The following is a 22,459-nucleotide window of genomic DNA, read 5'->3' as shown; positions in this document are numbered from 1 at the left end:
TTCTCTGTTTAAAAGGCAACAGTGATGGAACAGAAAAAATTAGGTAGGTATTTCAAGAGATACCCAAACACAACATTTTTTTGTACATTCCCCAGCAAAAATAGTGCATAACAAGTCCTAATGCAAAACACCGAGATGAAGATGAACATATAATTGTGCCTATCTACCCTGTTTCATCCCACCTTCCATCAGGGATGGCAGTGGATCACAGTGAAATCACTGTTGGAGGCTCACTGTTCACCAGTGCAAGGGTCTGGCAGTGTTGAATTTCCCATAATTATCTGTGCAACCTACAACTTTTCTGACAGACCTGCCTATGCGTTCATGGAAAAGACCAGAACAATGTTGATAATCTAATACAAAAGCTATTACTTCACAGTAGGAAATACTACCTTCCAACAATTGGTCTAACTGACACTAACCCCAACAGTGCCTTTGACAGTGCCACTGTACATAAGGAACTATTTTCCTTCCAAAGTCTTGCACAAAGATACTCTTATTAGCATCAGATGTGACATGTGGTGACCAGATCCCTGCTAGGGCCAGCCTAACTTTCTATCTTCTGCGTCACCAGAACACTGAGTCTGAATGCTCTGTAAGCCTCCCTCTTCAGTATGAGCCTTTCCACTGGCCACACAGCGTCCTTCACGGCAACACCGACTCTCTCCTATGCTGGCCATAGCATATTTACATGTACTGCAAAACTTCACAAAACCAAATGAGCATATATATATTGTGTTATTTAGTGGACTTTCCTAATACAACATTCCTTCTTGTCCAGAAAAAGGCTAAACAAACCTAAATGCCTCTTCTTGAACTAGTGCAGCATAAATGGTAGCTACAAAATTACCATCAAGTAATGGTGGTGTCTCTTTCATAAACAGCCTAAACTAAGATTCCCATAAGGCTAAACCACTGAGGCACATACAGGAATGGATCTTTGCAGAAGACATGCTCAGATATGGTTGCTTTTTTGGGGGATGTCAGGAACTGTTCCAGTTATTCTGTCAGTAACTATAAGGCTTCCCCCATTTATCTACTGGGGAAGAAGGCTTCAGTCTGCCCCTACATCCCTGGCACTGCAAAGTTTCTCTGCTGCCTCTCTGCAATCTGCATGTTACTTCCTGCCATTCTTTCTGGAAGCTTAACCTCTCTCATCTTAGTGTTCTATTTTTCAAGGATGGAGGCAGAAGCTGCTTAGTACCAGGCAGAAGTCTAGTTAAAGGAAGTGAATACTTCAGTACAGCACTGAGGCTCAGTTAGCAGGGAATTAAGAAGAGGTAACTGTGTTCTCCTTGTACATACGCCTACAATCCCTGGTTCTCCCTTTTATTCAGGCGTCCTGCCTCCCAGTACTTAATTCCATTGCTGTAACATAATCACCCCAGCATGAGATAGCACGTTATGCCATTTTTCAAAGAGAGAAGGGCCCTATACACTGGGCTGGCAGCGAGCAGTTGCCCATGTCCTTCTGCAATCTCCCACTGACCCCTGCATTATCTAGAAGGAAAAATGGATGTTTTAAATATTTGTTTACAGCTTCTTGGCAAGAAAACATAATCCCTCTGTAATTTTGTGTAGCTTAGAAATCTTCTAGATAAAGGAAAAGTGGATAAATGGGGAAAACCAACTTGTCCTACCATATTCCTGTTATCTGCAGACAAATTATTTGTTCTGTGATGACAACATTTGAAGAGACTTTTGCTGATCAGCCTAGCTGAATTCAGACAGCTACCTATGAATTTTGGTTAAAATAAGTACTACAAAAGAGGTTTGTAAAGATTGTTAGACCAAACATAAGATCTTCTGGTATAACAGTAACGGAAGTCTAAAACATTAACTGGAAAGGATATATATGGCCTTGGCAACAGCCAACTACAGAGCATGAGGATCATGAGTTCCAGCAGTGGCATCATTAGATAGGCACATCATTTCTAACCATATGACCGCAACATTTATGGAGATGGTGGCCAGATCACAATACTCTGATACTATGTTTATACATCACCTGTCAAATACCAGCAACAAATCCTGCTGCCCAAAGCTTATCTGTAGTATTATGTTGCCTAACAAGCATTTCTCACAGACTGCATATAACCAGTAAAGGCAGCATAACTGCTTTTAAAAAAAACCATCAGGACTATTTCAGGTTAGCCAGTGAGGCACCGTGGTACAATGAAAAGGCTGTTCAGATTCATAGTATGCATTTACACATAGCACAGTTACTTTTAAAAAGCTGCTTTTATAACTTAAGCTTGTATATACAGTGAACAAAGTAAGAATGACAGGAAAATAGGAAAAAATAGGAGCAATTAGAGAACATCATCATGAACAAATGGAGGTCATCCAGACTGGAAATCTCTTTTCTGTCACACTTCAAATTTAAATGTTTCACTTTGCAAGCCTATCCTTCTTTTCAGATCATGCATTACAACTTTTGCTACAAAACCAGGGAAGAACTACCACGGAATAATTTAAAAATATAATACTGTGTTTTAATATCTCCATCCACTGAAAGCACAAAATATGAATAACGTGGACACATACATATGCTCTTTTCCCTTCACAAAAAAGCAGTAGAAGTTTGGCATCTGGAAAGAAGTTAACTTGGATCAAAGCTGAAATAAAAATTTAAATCAGTAATAAATAACCTCCTCTTTATTATCTTCATTTTGTATTTCCCTTGAGTAAGAGAGTTTAAGAAAAAGTTATTATGTTGTGACTATGCACAGGTCAGTTGATTAATTGTGTTTTAACTTATCAGCTGATAAACAGTTATTAGGAAACATCTGTTATGGCAGCATAACACATCAGACAAACAAACTATAAAGATCACATTATCTCTTTTTCCAGAAGTGTGTAATTTGCCTGTAAGCATTTTCCACTGCTTTCAGCAGCATATCTTCCCCAGTATCTGCAATATATTTTTTTATCAAAAAACTACCAACAACAAAACCCAAAACCAAACCCCTCACCCCAAAACAAAACCTAAAACTTTCCATACCTTTCAGAGCCTTAGGTCGCAGCTTTCTCATTTCTTTAAGTTCCACTCCGTAACTGGACATTATCTTACGCTCAAAGAAGGAGGCAGAACGTACCACTTAATGTTAGCAGTATATAAGCATACCGTAACTTAGCACATTGACCTAATACAGATAGATTTAATTGCAGTAGGCCAAATACTATCTGTGGAAACCAGAAAATGCTATATTGACTTCAACAGAGGCAGGTATGTGTGAAAGCAGAAGCATGCTGACACGGAACATGAACTGCTCATTACTAAACCTCTGCCATTCCTCCTAAATGTACCTCTGTTTTCAGTTCCACCAGCTGTCCCTGTAGTGGGGCTGACAGCTTCTGAGGCACGTCTAGTGCCACCATAAATATCACACACCCCACTTTCAAGTCAGAAAAAATATCCTCTAAATACAATGTAAGGGTTAATTCCTTTTTGGTCCAAGGCCACATCAGGATGTAATGATCAAGGAACACCACTTGGAAGGTTTTTTTCTGTCCAGGAACTTTTGATTTGCTTAGGAGAAACTCCATGTAATGACAGACTTTTGGTACATCACTCTTTTGGGTCCACATAGGAACAGCACCCATCTTCCACGCAGTGTTATCTCTGTACATCTGTACAGGGGATGTACAATCCAGACAGATGTACTGCAAACTTTGCAAAGATATAACTATTACTAAACATGCCAGAGAAGCCCATTTTCTAAATTAGTATGCATATACTTAACTCATTCTGTATCAAGTTTCTGAATCACTGACATATAACGTTCCCAGATGTAATCTTGAAATAATTAAGAAAAAGCAAACCCCAAAACCCCCTCCAAAACCAAAAAAAACCCAACCCCAAGCCAAAATGTCTACAGCTTCCATCCTTCAGAAGCACCTATCCCCCAGGGACACCTTTATGGGAGCAGCAGAAGCATATCGGTATCAAGCTATAAAGTCCATCTCGGAAACTGAAAAACATTTTAAGCATACCTCCAGGAAGTAGAGGTTATAGTGCACATATAAATCTCTCTCCTCTGAGCTTTGGAAAACACTTGAGAACTCCCTGAGCCTCTATAACTCTGCTAGGATTTTTTTTCAAATAGAGGTCAGCATGAACTCTGTTGGTTGCATATTGCTCCCTGGAAGTACATGAAATGAACAAAACTCTACCACAACCACACATGCTTATTTATGAAATTTTCTAAAAAAAAAATAATCTTCAGCAATCCAGTTTTTAGTGAGTTCACTCCTAACTGAATAAAAACAAAGATTCTGGTTTTGTTCTTCAGCTGAAGAATTCTCCCTATAGCTTCGTGTTAGTCAAATCAAAGTTACTTGGTTTCTGAGGTAAACTCACAGTCAAATGAACACGACTTTCTCTGATGGATCCAGCTACCAGTTAAATGGAATTGGCAAATAAATTCAAACTTTGTTTGCAAACAGCAAATGCTTAAACAATTCTCTAGTTTAAGACAAAGCATTTCAACTTTTTTGCCTACTCCAGCCTTTTCACTCTTGTGCTGCCCAGGCTAGTATTGCTGAACACTGTAGCCTGCAGCCTAACAGATCGCCTAGGTTTTCACTGTATGACACACTACTTTCTACTGAACAGCAAAAATTGATAGCTAAAAAAAAAAAAAAAAAAAGAGTCATAGCAAGCCTGACTTCTCCATCTATTACACTTGCTAGGACTAACCTCACTTCTAACTATAACTGATTCAGCACTGAAAAATTAAAACACCTGGGGACAAAACAGAGGGTCAGTTAGTTGGTGCATATGCAATGTCTCTGACATCAAGCTTTCTATACATTGGCTTGGACTCCTAGTCCTGTTCTAAAGAGAAAAAGATCAGATAGAGATCTTGCATACCTGAAGAACTTCATTAGGTTCACCAGCAAAATTCTACATGGGGGATCGGGACCCAGGGCTTGAAGTCAGAAGGCTCTAGAGAAGGTCGGGGAATTATGTCTCATTTGCAATGTGAAGTCACTGATGCAACTACACTGTATAGGATAAAGGACACTCAGAAGACATTTTGATTCCCAGTGCTCTCTAACTAGCAAGTTATTTCTGGCAACAGATTTCACTGCAATACATACTTTGGGAATACACCTGCTCAGAGACCAGAGATACAACAGTTGGGGGAAAAAAAAAAATAAAGACACAAAGACCTTGGAGTTTCTTTCCAAACAAAAAGCCAGTTGCTGGTAACTTGTCCTCCTTTCTGCTGGAAGCCATTTAAGATTAAAGACGAGATTAAAGATTAAGTTTCAGATCTTTCTGAAGAAAAGTTCTATGAGCAGGGGAATCATGCCAGATTAGGGGAAAGTAACTTTTTCTTTCTTTCTTTCTTTGGAGGAGAAAACCCTAGACTTCTTATTTTCTTGTTTCATAGATGCTTTACTTCTCAAACTGCATCCTTGGGACTGGCAAGTCCCACATGAATTGAGTGCCTGGTATGGAAGTATGGAACCAGGCAGCTGCTTGATTCCAGCCAGATTTTCACGCTGTGGTCATTACCATGGCATGCAAGCACCTCAACAACTTGAGACCTCCACAGGAAGCTAAAGACCAGTGCAGGAGAAGCAGCCCTTAACCCCTGACGTCCCCAGCCTCCATCAGAGGCTGGGAAGGTCAGTGGCCTCGGTAGAGTGCAGGGATTCTTTGCACCCGTGGAAGGGAAAGCCCTCTGACCTCCCTACCTTCCATCAGTTAGCCTAAGCAGGCTTTACTAGCCAGCAAGGCCTCCTCTTCCTCTCAAAGAATATTAAGTACTCTTGATCTCTTCATCTGCGCAATTTTTACAGTACCTCTCTGGCTGAGGAGCAGGAGGCCAGGTGTGGGTACGGCTACGCTGGACTAGGAGCTTGGTGGGGAACCGTGCACCAGGGCAGGCAAGCGCCTGCTGCCCCAATGGAGTGGCCTGTCCCGACCCTGCCTGGGACTGAAGTCAGACTGACTTCCCATTGTACTGCATCTTGTCTGCATCAAAGTTTGTGAACTTTCAGGAAAGTTCTGCCTCTTCTTGGCACCCAGGTCTGAGGATCACAGCTTCCCACTGGAGCCCGTGCGCAGTACTGGAGTGCTAAAGCACTGCTGCTGTATGTCTGTGCCACGGAAGAGAAGGATTTGCAGGCTGCTGCACTGAAGTTACTAGAAGCACTATTTACATGCCTTGCTCCTAAAAGTACAACTTCGGGGCTTAACGCCGTGCTCGAGGCTGCCCTCCGAGGAGCGCAGGTCTCGGCTGCGCAGAGATACCCGTGCTTAACGCAAGCCTGCCCGCGCAGAGCCCTTGGCGGCCCTTCCCTATAGGCTCCACACACACCCCTCTCCCACAACGGCGAAGCCGCCCCTCGCTGCCGAGCCGCCCGCCCCACGGGCCTCCCCCGCCGCCTCAGGGCGCCCGGCCGCCGCCGTCACAGTCCCCGCCGCCGCCTCTGCCCCGCGGAGCAGCCCGGGCAGCAGCCGGGGCCCCCGGGGCGGGCGGGCTGGCGGCCGCCCCTCCCGGCCCGGGCAGTACTCACAGCCGCAGGGCGGCCCTGTTCTCCCGCCGGCCGGCGGCCCGCGCAGCCCTCGGCTCCTCCGCATCGCACCGCTGCTCGGTCATGAGCACCATCGGCACCCGCCGCCGCCGCACGGCACTGAACCGCCGGCCCGGGCCGATCGCCCCCGCCGCCCCGCCCTGGGGCGGGACCCGCCGCCGCCTCCGCCTCCGTGCTGGGCCGCCGGGAGCGGGAGCAGGGGCCCGCGGCGGGAAGCCGCTACGAACTGGTTCCGCCCGCTCGGCGGGCGGCTGCTGTCCCGGGCCGTGGCGGGAGGGCGGCCCCGGCTACGGCCGCGAAGTGACGGCCGCGGCCCCGGGCGGCGGCAGCCCGCGCTCCCCGCGTGGCCGATCCATTACGCGCCTTAAATGACCCAGGCGGGACGCTGTCGCGTGGGGCGCTGCCTCCCGCTGGCTCGGACACGAGGTGCCCTGAGTGTTTCGTGGCGGGGCGCGGTTTCACACGCGCGGTCTGCGGCGGGAAGGCCTGGGAGAGCCCGTGGGCCGCGGTAACGACAGCAAACGGCAGTCCACAGGCCTCCGCCGGCGCGTTGCCCCGCCGTCCGCAGCGGGCGGTAGCCCAGGGCCTCCGGACGGCTGTACTCCTGCGAGCTTCCGCGGGGATCAGCTGGTGGTTTACACCTCTGGCCGCCCCAGGTGTGTGCTTGTTCCCTTTCTCTTCAGCAGTGCCCCAGGCTGGTTTGTCTGCCCAGGAAATGGACACACGCTGCACAAAGCCCAGCGCAAGCACAGCCTTCCCCCGGCTGGTGCTGGTGGGACTGTCGGGGAGGTTGTGTGCCCTCAAGTTACATGCCAGCATTTGGCTCAAGCCATCTCACGTGGCAGACGCAAACTGTCGGTGTGCGTATGGCAGAGGTTTTTTGTTACCTGGTTAATACCCACGTCAGCGTTCTGTGTGGTGAGCTGATGTTTTCGCAAAGCAAAGGTGGAGTCTGCAGCTTTAATAATACGATCTAAGGAAGGCCAGCTTTGTTACGAGAGTTCAAAGTAACATCTGTAGAAAAAGGCCAATTCTCATGGTTTAATGTGTTACAATATCTTAATTTAAGTAATAATAGAATATATTTTCTTCCCAACTGGCAGACTTCATAGAACATAAGGGGAGAGTATGTACAGGAGAGTGGTCTCTTGTTAGTGGCCATCTGGGTAGGAGATAGGTACTAGTGTACATTTCAGATTGAAAAGATGTATGAAGATAATCGGTTACCTTCCAGTTGCATTGTTAAGATTGCTTGATACATACAGTATTTTGAAGGTGCAAGAACTAAGTATTAGGTACTGTTGCAATATATTCAGGAAACAGTAAAAAAGAAGAGGTGTTAATTGTGAAAAGGCTCAGGACTGCCATAGCTGCTTGGGCACACAGATCCCACAGAAGATGTGAGATTGCTGTATCCTCTCGGCTAGACCAGGTGGGTTTAATTAGCTCCAGTCAAAATAAAGACTGTGTTTGAAGCTGCGTAGAAAGGAAGACACTTGAAATGTCTGTATTTCTGGGAGACATCATTAACTAATGTTTATGTATTATTTAACATAAAATCCGAGGCACATGTGGAAAAGATATGAGATGCAATTTACAAGAACGATTATTCAGGCCTGTTAGGTCCTGCACCTGTGAAACTTTGTTTGCTGCCTTATGCTCCCCTGTGGAGCACCTTAGGAGGCTTGGCACTGCACTGCAGAGCCTTTCCCAGCCCCTATGCCAATCACAACCTGTGGCTATATAGCAGCATCCCATATGTTTGGGGAATAACAGAACAGGCCCCATTTCAGCTGTCTGCAGGTGGAACTGGAATTGAAAAAGCCAGGGAAGTCTGAGCTGGCATCCTGTGTCTGTTTGGACCTGGTACCCTTTGCTGTGATTCAGCAACCTGTATGAGGTTTTGGGTTCCCTGGGAATTGTTCTTACATCGCTATGCACTACCAAGGAAAAGTGACTACCAACCCTTCATCTCGTTTTTTGAGGCCTTTCAGCGCACTAGAAAGGTATCAGTTGCTATTTTAGTCCTAATTTTGAAGATGAAGGCATACTTGTGGTTGAATAACTCTTGTGTAGCTTCTACCTACTGCAGCAGAACAATGCTGGTTTACAGTAGGTAAGAATCTGACTTTTAGATATTTGAAGAAATATAGTCAGCTGCTTTTTGAGTGCTTAGATTTTCAGTCTCTGGTAGATTTAGTTACAGGAGAGAAACGCTACTGCTGACTGCTTTGTTCACGCATTTCCAGAGGTGTCTGCCACTACCACAGTGGTGCAAGAATGGAAGGGAGCTGCTTGGTTCCTGGAGCTCAGTCTGTTTTAGTTTTGTCTGGCACCATTCTCAAGGTATGCAAAGCTCTCTGTTTTAATCAGTCAAGGCATTTACTGTAGAAGAAAGTTAACATTCAAGTAAATTAATGCCAGCAGCCTAGACACTAAAAAGGAATCCTTACTACTTTGTTCAATACCATGATATCTTAACTGTTGTCAGAGACTTGGTTCTGGCAAATTGTCAATACATGCCTCCTTTGTGCATTTTGTTGTTACCTGTTAATGATGGTGGAAGTAATAGGCAATGAATATAGCTTGTGTTTTCTGGAGGATTTGAGAAAGAAACTCTGTGGCCAAGCTTTGTCAAACTCGGCATGGTGCAGCAACTCCAGAGCAAGAGGACGTGCTCTGGAGTGATAGAAGTCCTGAATGCTAGGATTCTCAAGTAATATGCAATGAGGAGTTCCTTATATTAAACAATCAAATGTGCAGCTGCTCTTGTGGGTGGAATGTACTTGAAAACCTTTTGCTTTTTTTTTGATACGCTGTTGCAAATCTTACATATGCAAAAGAAGCATGAAGGACCTTTTCCTGTACAGTTATAATTGCTCATGTATACAGATACACTATAGCAAGTAAGTGAAGACCAAGCTGTCACCAAGAGAAACCCATTGTTGTCAGAAAATCTGGATTGTGTTTTTCTTTAATTGGTGAAGTGCAGATTGGGGAAAGAAACAGAAATTAGTGTACTATAAAATTATTGATTACCGTTTGATGCCTGCAGTACGATGCCATGTAGGCCGAAACTTGACATGCTCCTGCTCTGAAGAGGCTACAGTAAGCCTCAGAGGGGGTTGAAGGCTTTCAATAATCAGGACCTCCAACATTACTTATGGCACAGCAAAGGATGAAAAACTAGAGATGAAATAATAGGAAAAACTTTCCTTGTAAAAGAAGATCTATGAAATCACAGAAAAGCAGAATAGAATGCACTGATTCATCAAGTTCATTCCCTATCCCAAGGTAAGACCTGCTACTCCTGTGTCATTTCTGACAAGACACTTGTTTAAATTGTTCTTAAAAGTCAGTAGTGTATCCAGACAATCAATTACAGTGTTTGCTATCATCCAGGCGAAGTTATCCTTAATCTCTAACATGATCCTGAATCCTTCTTGCTGAAATTTAAAGCCACCGCTTCTTAATTTATTCTATATGAGGAACAGTGAAAAACCGTCTCCCATTTCCACCCATTTTCTTATCCTCTCTACCCTCAGGTAAAAGGTATAAATTGTGGTTTCTGGACTTCTTTTTTTTCCTATGAACTGTCTCTAACAGTTTCAGATCTTTTCTGAAGCACAGTGCCCCAAACTAGACACCAGAAGCCTCATGAATAAAGACAAGATTAGATTACTTCATCTGTCCTATACACACTACCATTGTTCGTATTTCATAATAAAGTGTTTTTGTGTTTCACAGCAGGATGAGGCTGGCTGAGGGTTAATGGTTGAACCACCATGACCTGGTGAAGCTTAGGAAGGACTGAGATGCTCTCCTCTAGCACGTTAGCAGCTGATTATTAGATTTGACTAAGTATGACCTACATATCCTTTTTGAATTTCATTCTTTTTTTTTTTTTCAGACTGTTTCTTCAATTTATCAGAATAATTATGAGTCCTGTCTTGAATGACTTAAGGAAGGGAAGGGCAATGGAAAGCACAATGAGGCACACTGGAAAGGTCAGTATAAAAAGCAATAGGACTGCTACCCATGCATAGAGATTTTTGGATAGGATATTGCCAATGAATGATAAATAAGACAACCTAGCTGGAAATATACAGGGTTAGAGATGGTCTTAATCAATAGTATTTGTGTATCTTGGGGTTTTATTTCAGTACAGTCATAAAGGCTGTTCATAAAATATTTCTCAGCTTATATGGTGAGTATCATCGTTCCTGAATGTGAGGAAGCTTTCCCAGGAAGGAACAAAGCAGAAAACGAGTACAGTGATTTCTGGCATTCTGTATACTTAGAGTATGTTTCTCCTCAGTAGAGGATTCTTCTGTACTTCTTTGCAGGTACAATAAGGTACAAAGAAATACCACCTTTACAGTACCTGAATACAGGTATTTTTGGATTATAGGTCATTGTATGTCTTCAGTTTTCTGAGATATTCTGCATTGATAAGGTTCTGTGAAAGCTACTGAAATGTCTTGGAAGCTATTAAGCGATAAAAGACCTGCTAAGTAAGTCTTTATAGTACTCTGTTGAAGTATGATAGGAAAGCAGTATTACATTAGATATCATAAAAATAGGAGTTCTAATAGTATGAGACACAAACTAATAAGCATTTGGAAAGATATTGAATCAGTGAAAAATTGTGATTTCTTGTCAGCGGCAAACCAGAGTGAAATGGCTTACAGCTTGGAAAGTACAGACCAGAAAAGACAACAAAACTGCACTAAAGAGCGGTGCAGCGTTGGAAGAGGTTGCCCAGAGAGGCTGTAGACTCTGTCTTTGGAGGTTACAAGACCCAGCTAAACAAAGCCATACCTGATCTGATCAGGTGTTGGTGATACTCCTGCCTCAAGCAGGTTTGTTCATAAACATCTGCAAGTCAGTCAGTGCACTTGAAGTATGCTCAGAAGAAATGCAGTAAACCAAGGTACTAGTCTGTAGAAGATACTTAGGGCAGGAACACAGTAATGAGTGGTGCAATTTTGTAAGGAGTGGAAGGCAGTTTCGGCCAATTGATCCCCATTCCTTTCCCAGATTAAGAGTTCAGTATTTTATTTTTTTTTTGAAAATGTGAGATTGTTTCATAGATATCTGTATCAGGTGATTAGTTTCTTCTGAGCAGTTTGCTAGAAGTCATATCTGCTTGTCTGTTCCTGTTTTTTGTTTAAAGGAGCCTGGATTACTGTATTAGTATGAACTCCCCTTTGGACAAGGAAGTGCATAGGGCATATGAAGTAAAGTGGGCTGAAAGCTATTTAGAACATTTCTCACCACAAATGGTGAGGCTCGCTGAGGCTGACCATTGTGGCTGAATACTGAAGCCATTGGATGAAATAGACTACAATTATGTACTGTAGTACCCAGCAGGAAAAAAGGGAGAAATACTCACAAAATGTCTGGGCTGTTAGTAATGTGGTGTCACCCCCCTCATAGTGAGTGTCTAACACACTAGTGTGTACGTGTACTCCATCAGCTCACTGCCATTTTGCTACCAATGACCTTCACACAATTTACTGTGTAGTCACAGAAGATACGCTGCATAGTGTGTCTCACTGATCTGTCTTAATTTATATCATACTGATCAAAACAGCAGTATGGGGAGGAAGGTTAATGGCAAAACACGGTGGAACCGGTGAAGTAAGGGAACATTTGTCTCCCTCCAAATTGTTCATGGCAACTTTCTTATATTCTGGAAAAAGGAACCTTATGACATGTGGTAGTTCAGTTCGGCTGCCTATGAGATGACACTCAGCCAGTTCACACTTTGCTGAAAAACACAGGTCAGTGTCTCCTCTTACTTTTATGAGAAAAAAAAAAGCAGTCATGGCATATTTCCCAAGCAATATATTGCCTTGGATGCCTCGTGGATGGCATTGTTAGAATGCTGTGATGCCTAGATCTTGTCAGTTACAATAAAAGTACCAAATCCCATGGCAGTGAAATCCATTTTTCTTCATTTATAACCGTCATCTAATATATTGGCCAGCTAGGCAGGAAAAGATAAATACACATATTGTTTGTTCTACCCTGGTGCCTTAGCCTAGCTTGATTTGTCATTCTCTGCTTATAAATGGCCAAGTGAAATCCTGGGTGACATCCAAATGTGACATCTCTGTGTACAGATAATGTGGACAAAAATTTTGATCTAAGTGCACTGGTATGTATAAGACATCAAACAGATTATGTGCGTCTAGTAAATAATGTGCATGCATATATGTAATTATTGAATCTGTGTGTTGTAAAGGAACAGGTGTGGATAGCTCTTTTTGCTATCCACTTTGATAGAGATGCATGCATGCAGACATTCACGGTACATCTGAATATGGTGAACATTTTGTTGAGAGAAACTGTTAGTCATCTGGAAGTCTCTGAAGAGCAGCAGTGTCATGTGTTAAGTATGTAAGAAAGTGAAAGCACAGCTTCTTTGAGGATAAATTGAATCTTCCACAAGAAAAAATAGTGGCCAGACTTTCCAGGAACTTAGGAAAGAATTGTTCCTACCCTGAGGAGAGGAAGGTTAAAGTGAGACACGAGATAATGTGAAAGAATGAATCGTGCTATCAGTTCTACAGTCTTTACATCAGGTGGCATTGTGAACAGTAAGCTGTTCTGCTGAGCCAGATAGCCTTAGTGTTTTGTCTCATTTAGAACTAGGAGCTATATTACCCTGGAGGGAAAAAACCCACCAAACATTAGGTATGTCTTGCACGGCGAGGCTAGATAGGGTGAATGCCAAATCCCAGGTGCAAGCCATTGAACAGTAAAGTGGTTGCTAGTGTTTCAGGTGCTCATAATTGAGCTATAAAGGCAGTACACCTTTCAGAAGACAATAGGTGTGTATTTATCTCTTTAATGTGATTGCTTGGATTAGTCTGAACTGAGCCTCAGCCTCACAGCAGTGCATTGGATGTTTCTGAATGGTGTAATTTCAACACAGCAGTAAATTGCCTTAAAAAAAGTTCATGTCCCCATCCAAAAATCTTCAAAGAAAAAACCTGAATGTATGGATCCTTTCTTGTGTCCAAACAAAAGCCCAGCTACCACAAAATGATCTTTGAAGTTTGTTACAAGTTTTTCTGTTAGTCTGCTGTATGCAAAAGATAGGTAAATATTAATGCCAGATCATAGATGGAAAACACAAGTATTGTATTTAATTGATTTATGCATTGCAATGCACCAAATTAACTGCCAGGCCAGGATTAGAGTTGAGGACCCTTTTGACTCCCATTTCCATGACTTTGCATTTAGAAAACGTACCTCTTCATACTGTACTATTTTTCCTGTGGTGGTTGTATTTATTTATTTATGTTTTTTACCTGATATCAATGTATTGGTAAATGCTGAATCTTCACTAATATATATATATATTTTTTTTTTTTAACAAGCATTTGATATACAACCTACATTTGATTATTGCTGTGTTAACATATGTAAGAGTTTGACATTCACAGTGCTGGTGGTCAGTAGTCCTGATCTAAATTGAGTAAAAATCTCATTCTTTTGTGTTCAATATATTTTTTTCCCAGGGTCATTCTGAAGATTGGTCAGAACCGTAAGGCTTGAGATTTTTCTAAAGTTTAGGAGATCTGGATGCAGGGTGTTAACTCACATTATAGGGATGGGCTCCGAAGAGAAGTTTGAGATGCCTATTGTCTTTGCCAATATTTTTATCTGGACTACTGGAAAATGTTTTGTTTTGATGTCAGTACAACTCTATACATTCTTGCCGATAAAATGATAAAATGCTGCATACATATGTGGCCAATACTTTTATGAATACAAATCTCTGATCTGTTATGCATGGCTGACACCTCAGCTATAGCTCCAGAGTCTTAATTTGCTTCTGAAATCAATGCCACTCTATGTCAGGAATAACATGCTGCCATGGTGATAAACTGTGAGCTCCCCTGTCTGAAATGTTAATAACCCCCTGGATTCTGGCAGATTTTTGCTCACTCACATGGTGCCAATTACAGTGAGGTGAAAACAGGTATATAAAAACTTAGGCATATAGTCAGTTTTTGTCCTTGGGCATGAATAATTAGGATGAACAAAAGCAGTCATTAATACAGTGAATTTTCTGTGTGGATGCATCTTCATATATGGGAAATATGCTCTAAGTAAATAGGACTGTATTGAAAATAGTATCTAAAAATGCAGAGCCTGCATTTCTTTCTCCCAGAAGCATTTTCCCTGATTTTTCATGTGGTTGATTTTGGGTAAGTGTATCATGACTGACAAACACATGACAAGCAAGTTGGGCAAGAGCTCAGTCCAGCTACTAGCTCATTGTGTGCAATGATGCATTCTTCTTATTAGAATGTCTAGTATTTGTAGCCTGCTTTTGCATCTTTGCTATTGATAGAGGTATAGTTTCACAGTAGGGCTTTATGGTCATACTATCTTTACTGAAACAGCAGCTGAGTAAGCTGGATTTCTAAGAAGGCCTGCCCCTGCCACTCGCTACTTGGCAGGCCGGTTGATTATTGAGAAATCTGAGGCAAAGGGCTCTGTTCTTTGTAAGAGCTGATCATGTCGCTATCAGAGCATATATGGTAGCGTTTGGTGTACTGGTTATCTAGTGGTAAATAAAAAATTAGGTAAATCTGTCTGCCCAGTGTTCTGGGTTGGACAGAGAAAAGAGAGTAAACTTTCAGTTGCCCAAATTAGAAATGGTTAAACATCACCTACTTGTGTTGAACCCTCCATACGCCATGTATGTACTTATGTCCCGTGCTTAATCGGAAAATGAGATCAAGAGAGGCATGCAAAAACACACGGATATTTTTTTTTTAAAAAAACAGGCTCTAAGTGATTAGTTCTAGGGAAGAGCCTTTGAGAACTCTAGTAAGAATGTAAAATTTCTGATTCCTTATTCTCTGTTCAAACTGTTGGACATTATGTCTCTGACATTTGAATTGAAATAAAGGATGTTATGCAAATATAATATTAAAAAGCCCTAACAGCATTTCAAAAGAGGAAAAACAAGGCCATCAGACTTACTTATACTTGTGACCCAGGTAGTGATATGAGCTGTTACCCCATTTAAAGAATTTGTGTACAGCTACAAAGAAATATAATTCAGCCTCACAAAGACTATGTAGAGGTGCTCCCTCCAAGTCACTCTTCAGAGTGGTTTCGCACTGAGTGGATATTAAGGACAGCACTTGGTGAAGAACTTTCAAGGTGGTTAGGGACTAATAAACATCTAAAGCTACTTTAAGTATATTCATAATGAGTTGATATAAATACTATGGATGTTTACTTGTCTGTCTCCTGCAGTAGATGGTGGAGGATACCTGGTAAGTGCCAGTAACCCTATGACACTGTCTTTCCTCATTTATCTTTGCTGTCTAGAACATGCATGATTTATCCAAAACTCATCATTGCAATGAATTCCACCTCAATGTGAGTCCACAATCCAACAAGTCTACGCTTCCAAAGTAAGAAAACAAATTTTCTGTTAAAAATAGTTTGTGATTATGCTGTTAGCAAACCCTTTAGCAGTACTCATTCCTGCAAGTGTTTAACTTCCATGAATACTCCTTGTGATTATGGCAGCTTTTCTCTTGAAACATAATTTAATAAGCACTGTAAAGTTTCATATAGTCCAAAACACAGCTGAAAATTTTGTTAAAAATCCCTGTTCTAACAAAACTTATATTTGTTTTGTACAGAAATCCATTCAAATTCCATAGGTAGTATTGGATGACTTTTCAGAGGTCATTTTAAAACGAGTTTATTGCTCTACAGTGCTATACACATTCAAAGCCCTACTTCACTGTAAGGAAGTAGTAGATAAGGAAAGAGAGAGCAACACCACCTTGTCGGCTGTTACAGATCTCTGCTTTACAGTAGTGCTCCCCTTCCCAGTGCAGTCAGTAACATGAGTGAAATTATCATCTCTGCATGCATTGCGTTCTCATATTAAGCTTCCCCATCAGGTTATTTTCACCAGTGTATTTGTCCCCGTGCACTTCTGTCTTGCTGCCCTGTACCCCCCAGTGTCAAGTACATACAGAACACTCAAACACACCAGGATTTACCTTATAGATACTGATCCAAAGCTCTCTGTAGGGCTGACTGGGGTAGTATTACTTGACTTTCCAAAGCTGTTCTGACTTTCAGAATGAAAAACAGAGTCCTTCAAGGAATTCCCTTTTCTCATCGTTTTAATGGAGTTAACTGCAGCGTTAGGCAAGTTCAGTTCTAGTGCGATCCTTCAAACACACAGCCTTTCGCTGCTATAGGAAGTGCAATCTTGGTGTGACTCTAGCTCAGGCTAGTTTTTTAAATCAGTTAATGAGTAACATGCTGATGTGACATCATAAGGAGGTTTTCTTTTTTATCTGCAGCACTTGATAGTTTTACTTGGAAACAAAGGTCGTCAAATCTGGGTGCACTTCTATCTTTGGAATGTCATTGTTAATAGCAATAACTTGTTTTGATGAATTGAGAAAAAGAAGGATACATAGAACAAGAACTCTATTTCAAATTGGGTTTCATTGACAAATTTGTAACAAAAACTGTCATAAATTCTACTTTGCGAATTATCTACCTGTCTCTTAATTGCCCAAGTCTGAATAACATAATTGTATATCCTTCAAAAGTGACTATATCCACCCATCCTGACATGTCAAAATTCTTATATTGCAGTTCTTCAGGGACAAATTGGTGCACATGCATGCATGTGGCTGCTATGAAGTCAAGTCATTGCAGTTCAGCTTAAATACAGACAATCTTTTAATTCTCAGTACCCAAAACCCAACTGAACAAAACTATTTTACATAAACATTTTTTCCATAGGAAATGGCAAACATTAACTACAAACTTGCACAGTTTTCTGTTTGTTGAAGATTACTACAGTGATTAGATTAGTCAAGGAAATTGGAAGCAATGTTTCTTTAGATTGCAAGTCTGCTTATAATACCAAATTAACACCCCAAGGCCTCCAGAAGATCTGTCAAACTTCGTTTAGGGCCTGAATGGTAATAAGCATTCTTCTATGAGACCGAAAAAACATGTGGAACGTAGTATACTCTTTCTGTTCTCAGCATTGATAAACAGATTGTGAAACAATACAAAGGCATTTGCACTGTTCTCAGATTTTACTCGTAAGATCGAAGACATCTTTCTCCGTGTTTGGTTTGAATTTTGTCCCTAGTTCCTTTGCATGACTAAATACCTGGTCTTTGCTTATTTAAATACAAAATTTGTTTTATAATTGGTATTAAGTAAACTGTAATGAAATCTGTAAATGTCAGAAACAACAGGAGAAACTGTAACTATTGAAATTCAGGATTAGCATTATAGCTAAGAAGCAAAGGTAGAGATTAAACAGCAGTTTCCTTGAATGTGAAAATTCTGAATAAAGGTGAGAAGTCTTGAAAGGAAAAGGCAGAAAAGGAGTGAAAAACACACCCTTCATCATCTTGGGTATTCCATGTGAAGTAGAAAAAACTGAACGCTTGTATGCAGGAGTAGTATTTAAGCTGATGAAATTGAATTTTTCCTCTTAAATGTTCTGAGTTCATGCCTCCTTCAGTAGCTATGCTATACGTCTTTGATTTCCTGATGTCTAGGCCTTTTTGTTACTCTGATTCTCTTGATCCTGTGTGATCATAGACTACAAATGCAGGGCTGTCTAGATAGGCAAAGTCTTTGTAGTTTACTCCTCCTCCATAAAACAAGTGATACAACCTTTAACAAAGTAAACAAAAGCTGTTTTTCTCCTGTAGGCAGAAGGAGAATTGGCCTTGGCTCTGTTGCATTGTTCAGATCTATCTAGTTAGGATAGGAAGTATTTATTCTTTTTAAAGAAACAAACATCCTTAAAAACTGATTAGAAAACTTCAGTGATATAGTGAGCTTGTAAGTTATTAATTTGAAGTATTTATCTTTGAAAACAATCTGTTTGTATAACAAAATACAACGAAAACCCTTCATTAAAAGAATGCAGCTGCATTCCTTTTGTATGTTAAAGAGCAAATACAGAGAGAGGACAATTTAATTTTTCCCTGAATGGGTAAGTGCAGGAACATGTTTAGCAAGAGACAACCATAACGTGATTTCTTCCCTTCAATTTCATTCCTTGCTGTTGTCCACAAAACAGTTCCCTTACAGAGTACCGTGCCTCCCTTGTAAACTGCTATACTCCATCACATGCTACCACAAGTCTGTGCTTACCAGCCTGCAATTACATGACCACGTAGTGTATGCCTGTACTGAAGGGCTTCTAGGTTTGCCCGTGCTAGTGCTATACTAACCAGGTCTGATACTCAGCTGGTGAGTTGAGTGCTTTTGTGGCTACACAGCTGGTATTACTGAGTTAGTTTAGGATTAGCTCAAGCCCGACATAGAATCATAGAATCATTTAGGCTGGAAAAGACCTTGAAGATCATGAAATCTAACCATAAATGTAACAGTGCCAAGTCTACCATATGAACTTTGCTGCAGTGACACTGGTGGTATGTATGGCCATGTGAGGAAAAACAGGCTTTTGTGACACTGACCTGAGACTCTTACCGCTGCTGCTTATTAAGAGGGCTCATCTTTCTTGAGTGTGGCAGCGGTAACTGCCTGGATTGATAGAAGAGGAGCAGGCAGGAATAGTCGTGGACTTGGCAGTACTAGGTTAATGGTTGAACTCGATGATCTTAAAGGTTTTTTCCAACCTAAACAATTGTATAATTTTGTTGTTTGTATGTATATATGCACTTCTGGTGGGAATGGAGAGGTACAGTGCTGGTAGTGATGTCATTATACGCCCAAGGGATGGAGCTTTCCTCCGTATTATCAGGCTCAGACAAACTGTGTTTGCTATTGATTTCTAGTGCCTCTGCACAGCTGTGATCCCGAGACATTTTGGAGATTGTTTTGGGACTGGAAAAGAAGGAGGTAGTAGTTTACATTTAGGAGGCCAGGAGGGCTGACCTGATGGTGCCTGTGTAAAAGACAAAACTTGAATTCATGCCATTTTTATTGGAAGGGGATCTAAGCTGTATGATCAGCCTCAGGACAGTCATATCTTGATGCAAGCTGATACAAACCTTTTAGTTTGTAATCCCTATGCAGCTTTTTAAAGCACTCCCTCCCTCTTTGTCTTTCTGATTCCTGATGTCCATAAAATTTTCCAGGAGAGGTTTAGATACCTACAGAAATGTTACCTATGCAAGCATGTGGCAGATACAGTACTTATTTTTCTTAGCTGCTTGCTTCACATCTTTTAGCAGTACTTAACGGACACCAGTATCTTTTCTCTTTCTGATGCAGTGGATCAGGTGTGGGGAGAAGTTGATACTCCTGATGGTGTGGCTATCTGCTGACATGGACTTCTCCCCAGAGACTTGTTCGTCATGTTCTGAAGAAATTGGTAGCTCAGTGGCTTGTAAAATTGAGTATGTGTTTTGACTCTCTCCCTTGCTGTCTCATAAAAACAGCTTTCCCCTTTTATTTCTTATTTCTTTTCCGGTAACCTACTTTTCTTCAACCCTGTGTGCAGATTTGGCCAAGTGTATCCTTATTTTTGTTGTTTACCAAACTATGCCCTTTAATTCTGACCTTTGTCACTGACACTCTGTTATCTCCTACCTGCTAGACTCTATCTTGTGGAGTCTAGCACTGTTGCAATTGTTTTTGATATGCAGACAGAGGGGAAAAAAAAAGTGATTGGTGTCCTTGAACCTCAAACAGTTTTATTCTCAGTCTGCAACATCACTGAAAGGTTAGAATTTTTCTGGAAAAATCTATAATTTTCTTTTCTTCTGTTATCCACATGACTGCTATGCATTTTTTTTCAAAGTGACTTCCTCCAGGAAAAAAATATTTATTTTTGATTTCTCAATCCCTGAAGTATTTTTTCTGAGACTGGGAAATATATTAGCAATTCCAATTGCATTGCACCTATTTTAAGTCCCTATGTCTTTACTAAAATGATCTCATGTTATTGGATGGGATGAAAAAAATTATGAATTCTGGGTGTTTAGAGCGAGAACTTTCATTTATGCTAGAAAAGCCTTGGTGCCTTGTGACAGGTAACTGCTAAGAAACTGCATAAAGATTGCAAGTTGAAGTGATGATAAAAGGAGACATTAAACAAAAAAGGCAAAGAGATGGCTGGAAATATATTCTGAACAAACCATTCCATTTTATTACCATCCAAGAATGAATCAAATCAATAATAAACCAGCCGCTGTACTTGTGGCAGAATGTCATATTAGTGATTTGAGGTGGTAGTGAATGTTTTTATGTACAATCTTATAAGAGTTTACATCTTGGCTGGAGTGCAGCCACAAAACCTTACAGATTTTGTAATAAAGAGCAGGGGAATGGATGAGTGGGTGTTCCGTCAGTTTGTTCGGAGTCTCAGAATTTACTAGGCCTGTAAATCAGAGTAAGACTTCATAATTAGTCTGTTATGATCCCCTGAATATTTTTTTTGGGGGGGGAGGAAACAACATTTAACTAGTAGCCTAAAGCACTGAGTTCTTGCTTTATGCATTTGGCTTGCATAATTTTTGTTTTCTATGGTATGTAAAGAAGCAGCTGCTCTGACTCAGAGCTAACTGTCTTTCATGGTTAGGATCGCCTCCAGTTTTTGTTTTCTTTTTTCTTTTTTTTTTTTTTTCCTGCCTGGACCAAGCCTGTGCAAAAACAAGTATTTTTTTTCTCTGAGTTGTACATTTGAAAAGTGTACCTTTCCACAGATAATTCCAGAATGCAATATGGATCAGATCTAGTTCACTATAAAATCTGTTTGGACATGTTTTAGATAAGTTTTATATCTAGGTTCCTATATTCTGTTCCTCTTTCTAGTCTCAAACTTCTTGGGTTTCCTCTTGAACTTGTGTTTGATCTGTTCTATCCTATGTTTAGTCTGCCATAGTGAGATACACTCAGTTTGTATACAGTGCGTTTGGAGTTGTACCTCCTTAAACTCACACCTGTGAGTATGTCACATGCTACAGGCAGATACCTAGGATTGCTGCGGCTCCTTCTGTGCTGCTCTGAATGCCGGATGAGAGCAGAACTGGTGTAATCACAAACACATTTACAGAGCGAGCTGACAGAAAACTGTCAGCGGGTCAGGTGCAGCAAGAGGTAGATGAAAATGTAGCACAGGAGAAATAACCTAGAGGTATATAGGAATGAGCTGAATAGTGTGGTGTCCGTGTTTGTGGAAGCCAGTGACTGTTTTTCTCTTTAGTAATCTTGTTGTAGGAACATGCACTTAAAACTATGTTTTTTTTGATCTCTGTCATGGTGGTCACCTCAGTAGATGCCATTGTGCTTACTCATGTGTCAATGCTCACCACCTTCCCCCTGGTACTCCCTTGTGCTCAGCTTCTGGAGCCGCACAGATGGGACTTAACCACTTGGGGTACTCAGGCGTATCTGTGTTGAGGAGCCTCTCCTTCCAGACAGGAAAGAGTTTTTTAAAAAAACAAACCCACACCCAACTAACTTGGAAGAAAGCCATTGGAGTGGAGAAGAGAGCCTCATGTGGTGGGATTATGTAAAGGAAACTGACTTGGAAGATGGAGTTTTGGAAGATTTTCTTGGAACTCTAGGAAACTCTGAAGTCTTAAAATTTAGTTTGAGTTTGTTGCACTGTGTGAATGAAAGACTTGGGTCTCTTAGTAACAACACAAAAATACATTTTTTGGTTCATTGAAGGACTCCTGATGCCAATAATGTCTGGCCTCAGGGGCTTGGGTGAGGATGAGAGTATAAACTCTGTGGTAGGAACAAGAGAATACAGGCATGTGAAGCAAATAAGCTACTAGCATCTCATTTGTGTAGGGTGCTTCTCATTTGAGTAAATGGGCCATTCTTTGCCTTGATGCTTGCAGGATATGCTTTAAAAAGGTAAAGAAATTCAGCTTTGTAAATGGCTGCATTT

At 41.3% G+C, this 22,459-nt stretch overlaps 1 protein-coding gene and 1 long non-coding RNA gene across 4 annotated transcripts in view; one reads left to right on the top strand and one right to left on the bottom strand.

Annotated features, from left to right (window-relative positions):
* Positions 1-16,820, bottom strand: part of GRAMD2B (GRAM domain containing 2B) — a 42,493-nt gene extending 25,673 nt beyond the window's left edge. The window contains exons 1-2 of one of the 3 annotated variants that reach the window (XM_037373850.1): positions 16,605-16,676; positions 7,440-7,566 (exon numbers count right to left, since the gene is read on the bottom strand). Coding sequence is in view for 2 of the 3 variants with exons in the window: in XM_037373847.1 (XP_037229744.1) it covers positions 16,605-16,726 (122 nt within the window). In the remaining variant the exon portion in view is untranslated. Of the gene's footprint in view, positions 1-6,534; positions 6,678-7,439; positions 7,567-16,604 lie in introns of those variants that run through there. The other 2 variants (XM_037373847.1, XM_037373849.1) reach the window with 2 other exon arrangements.
* Positions 6,897-22,459, top strand: part of LOC119141480 — a 41,750-nt gene continuing 26,187 nt past the window's right edge. The window contains exons 1-2 of the long non-coding RNA XR_005101937.1: positions 6,897-7,208; positions 10,463-10,559. This is a non-coding gene — a long non-coding RNA (uncharacterized LOC119141480). The remainder of the gene's footprint in view (positions 7,209-10,462; positions 10,560-22,459) is intronic.

This window comes from Falco rusticolus, chromosome Z (assembly GCF_015220075.1).
Source record: "Falco rusticolus isolate bFalRus1 chromosome Z, bFalRus1.pri, whole genome shotgun sequence".
NCBI lineage: Eukaryota > Metazoa > Chordata > Aves > Falconiformes > Falconidae > Falco > Falco rusticolus.
This window is presented reverse-complemented; position numbering and strand designations above follow the sequence as displayed.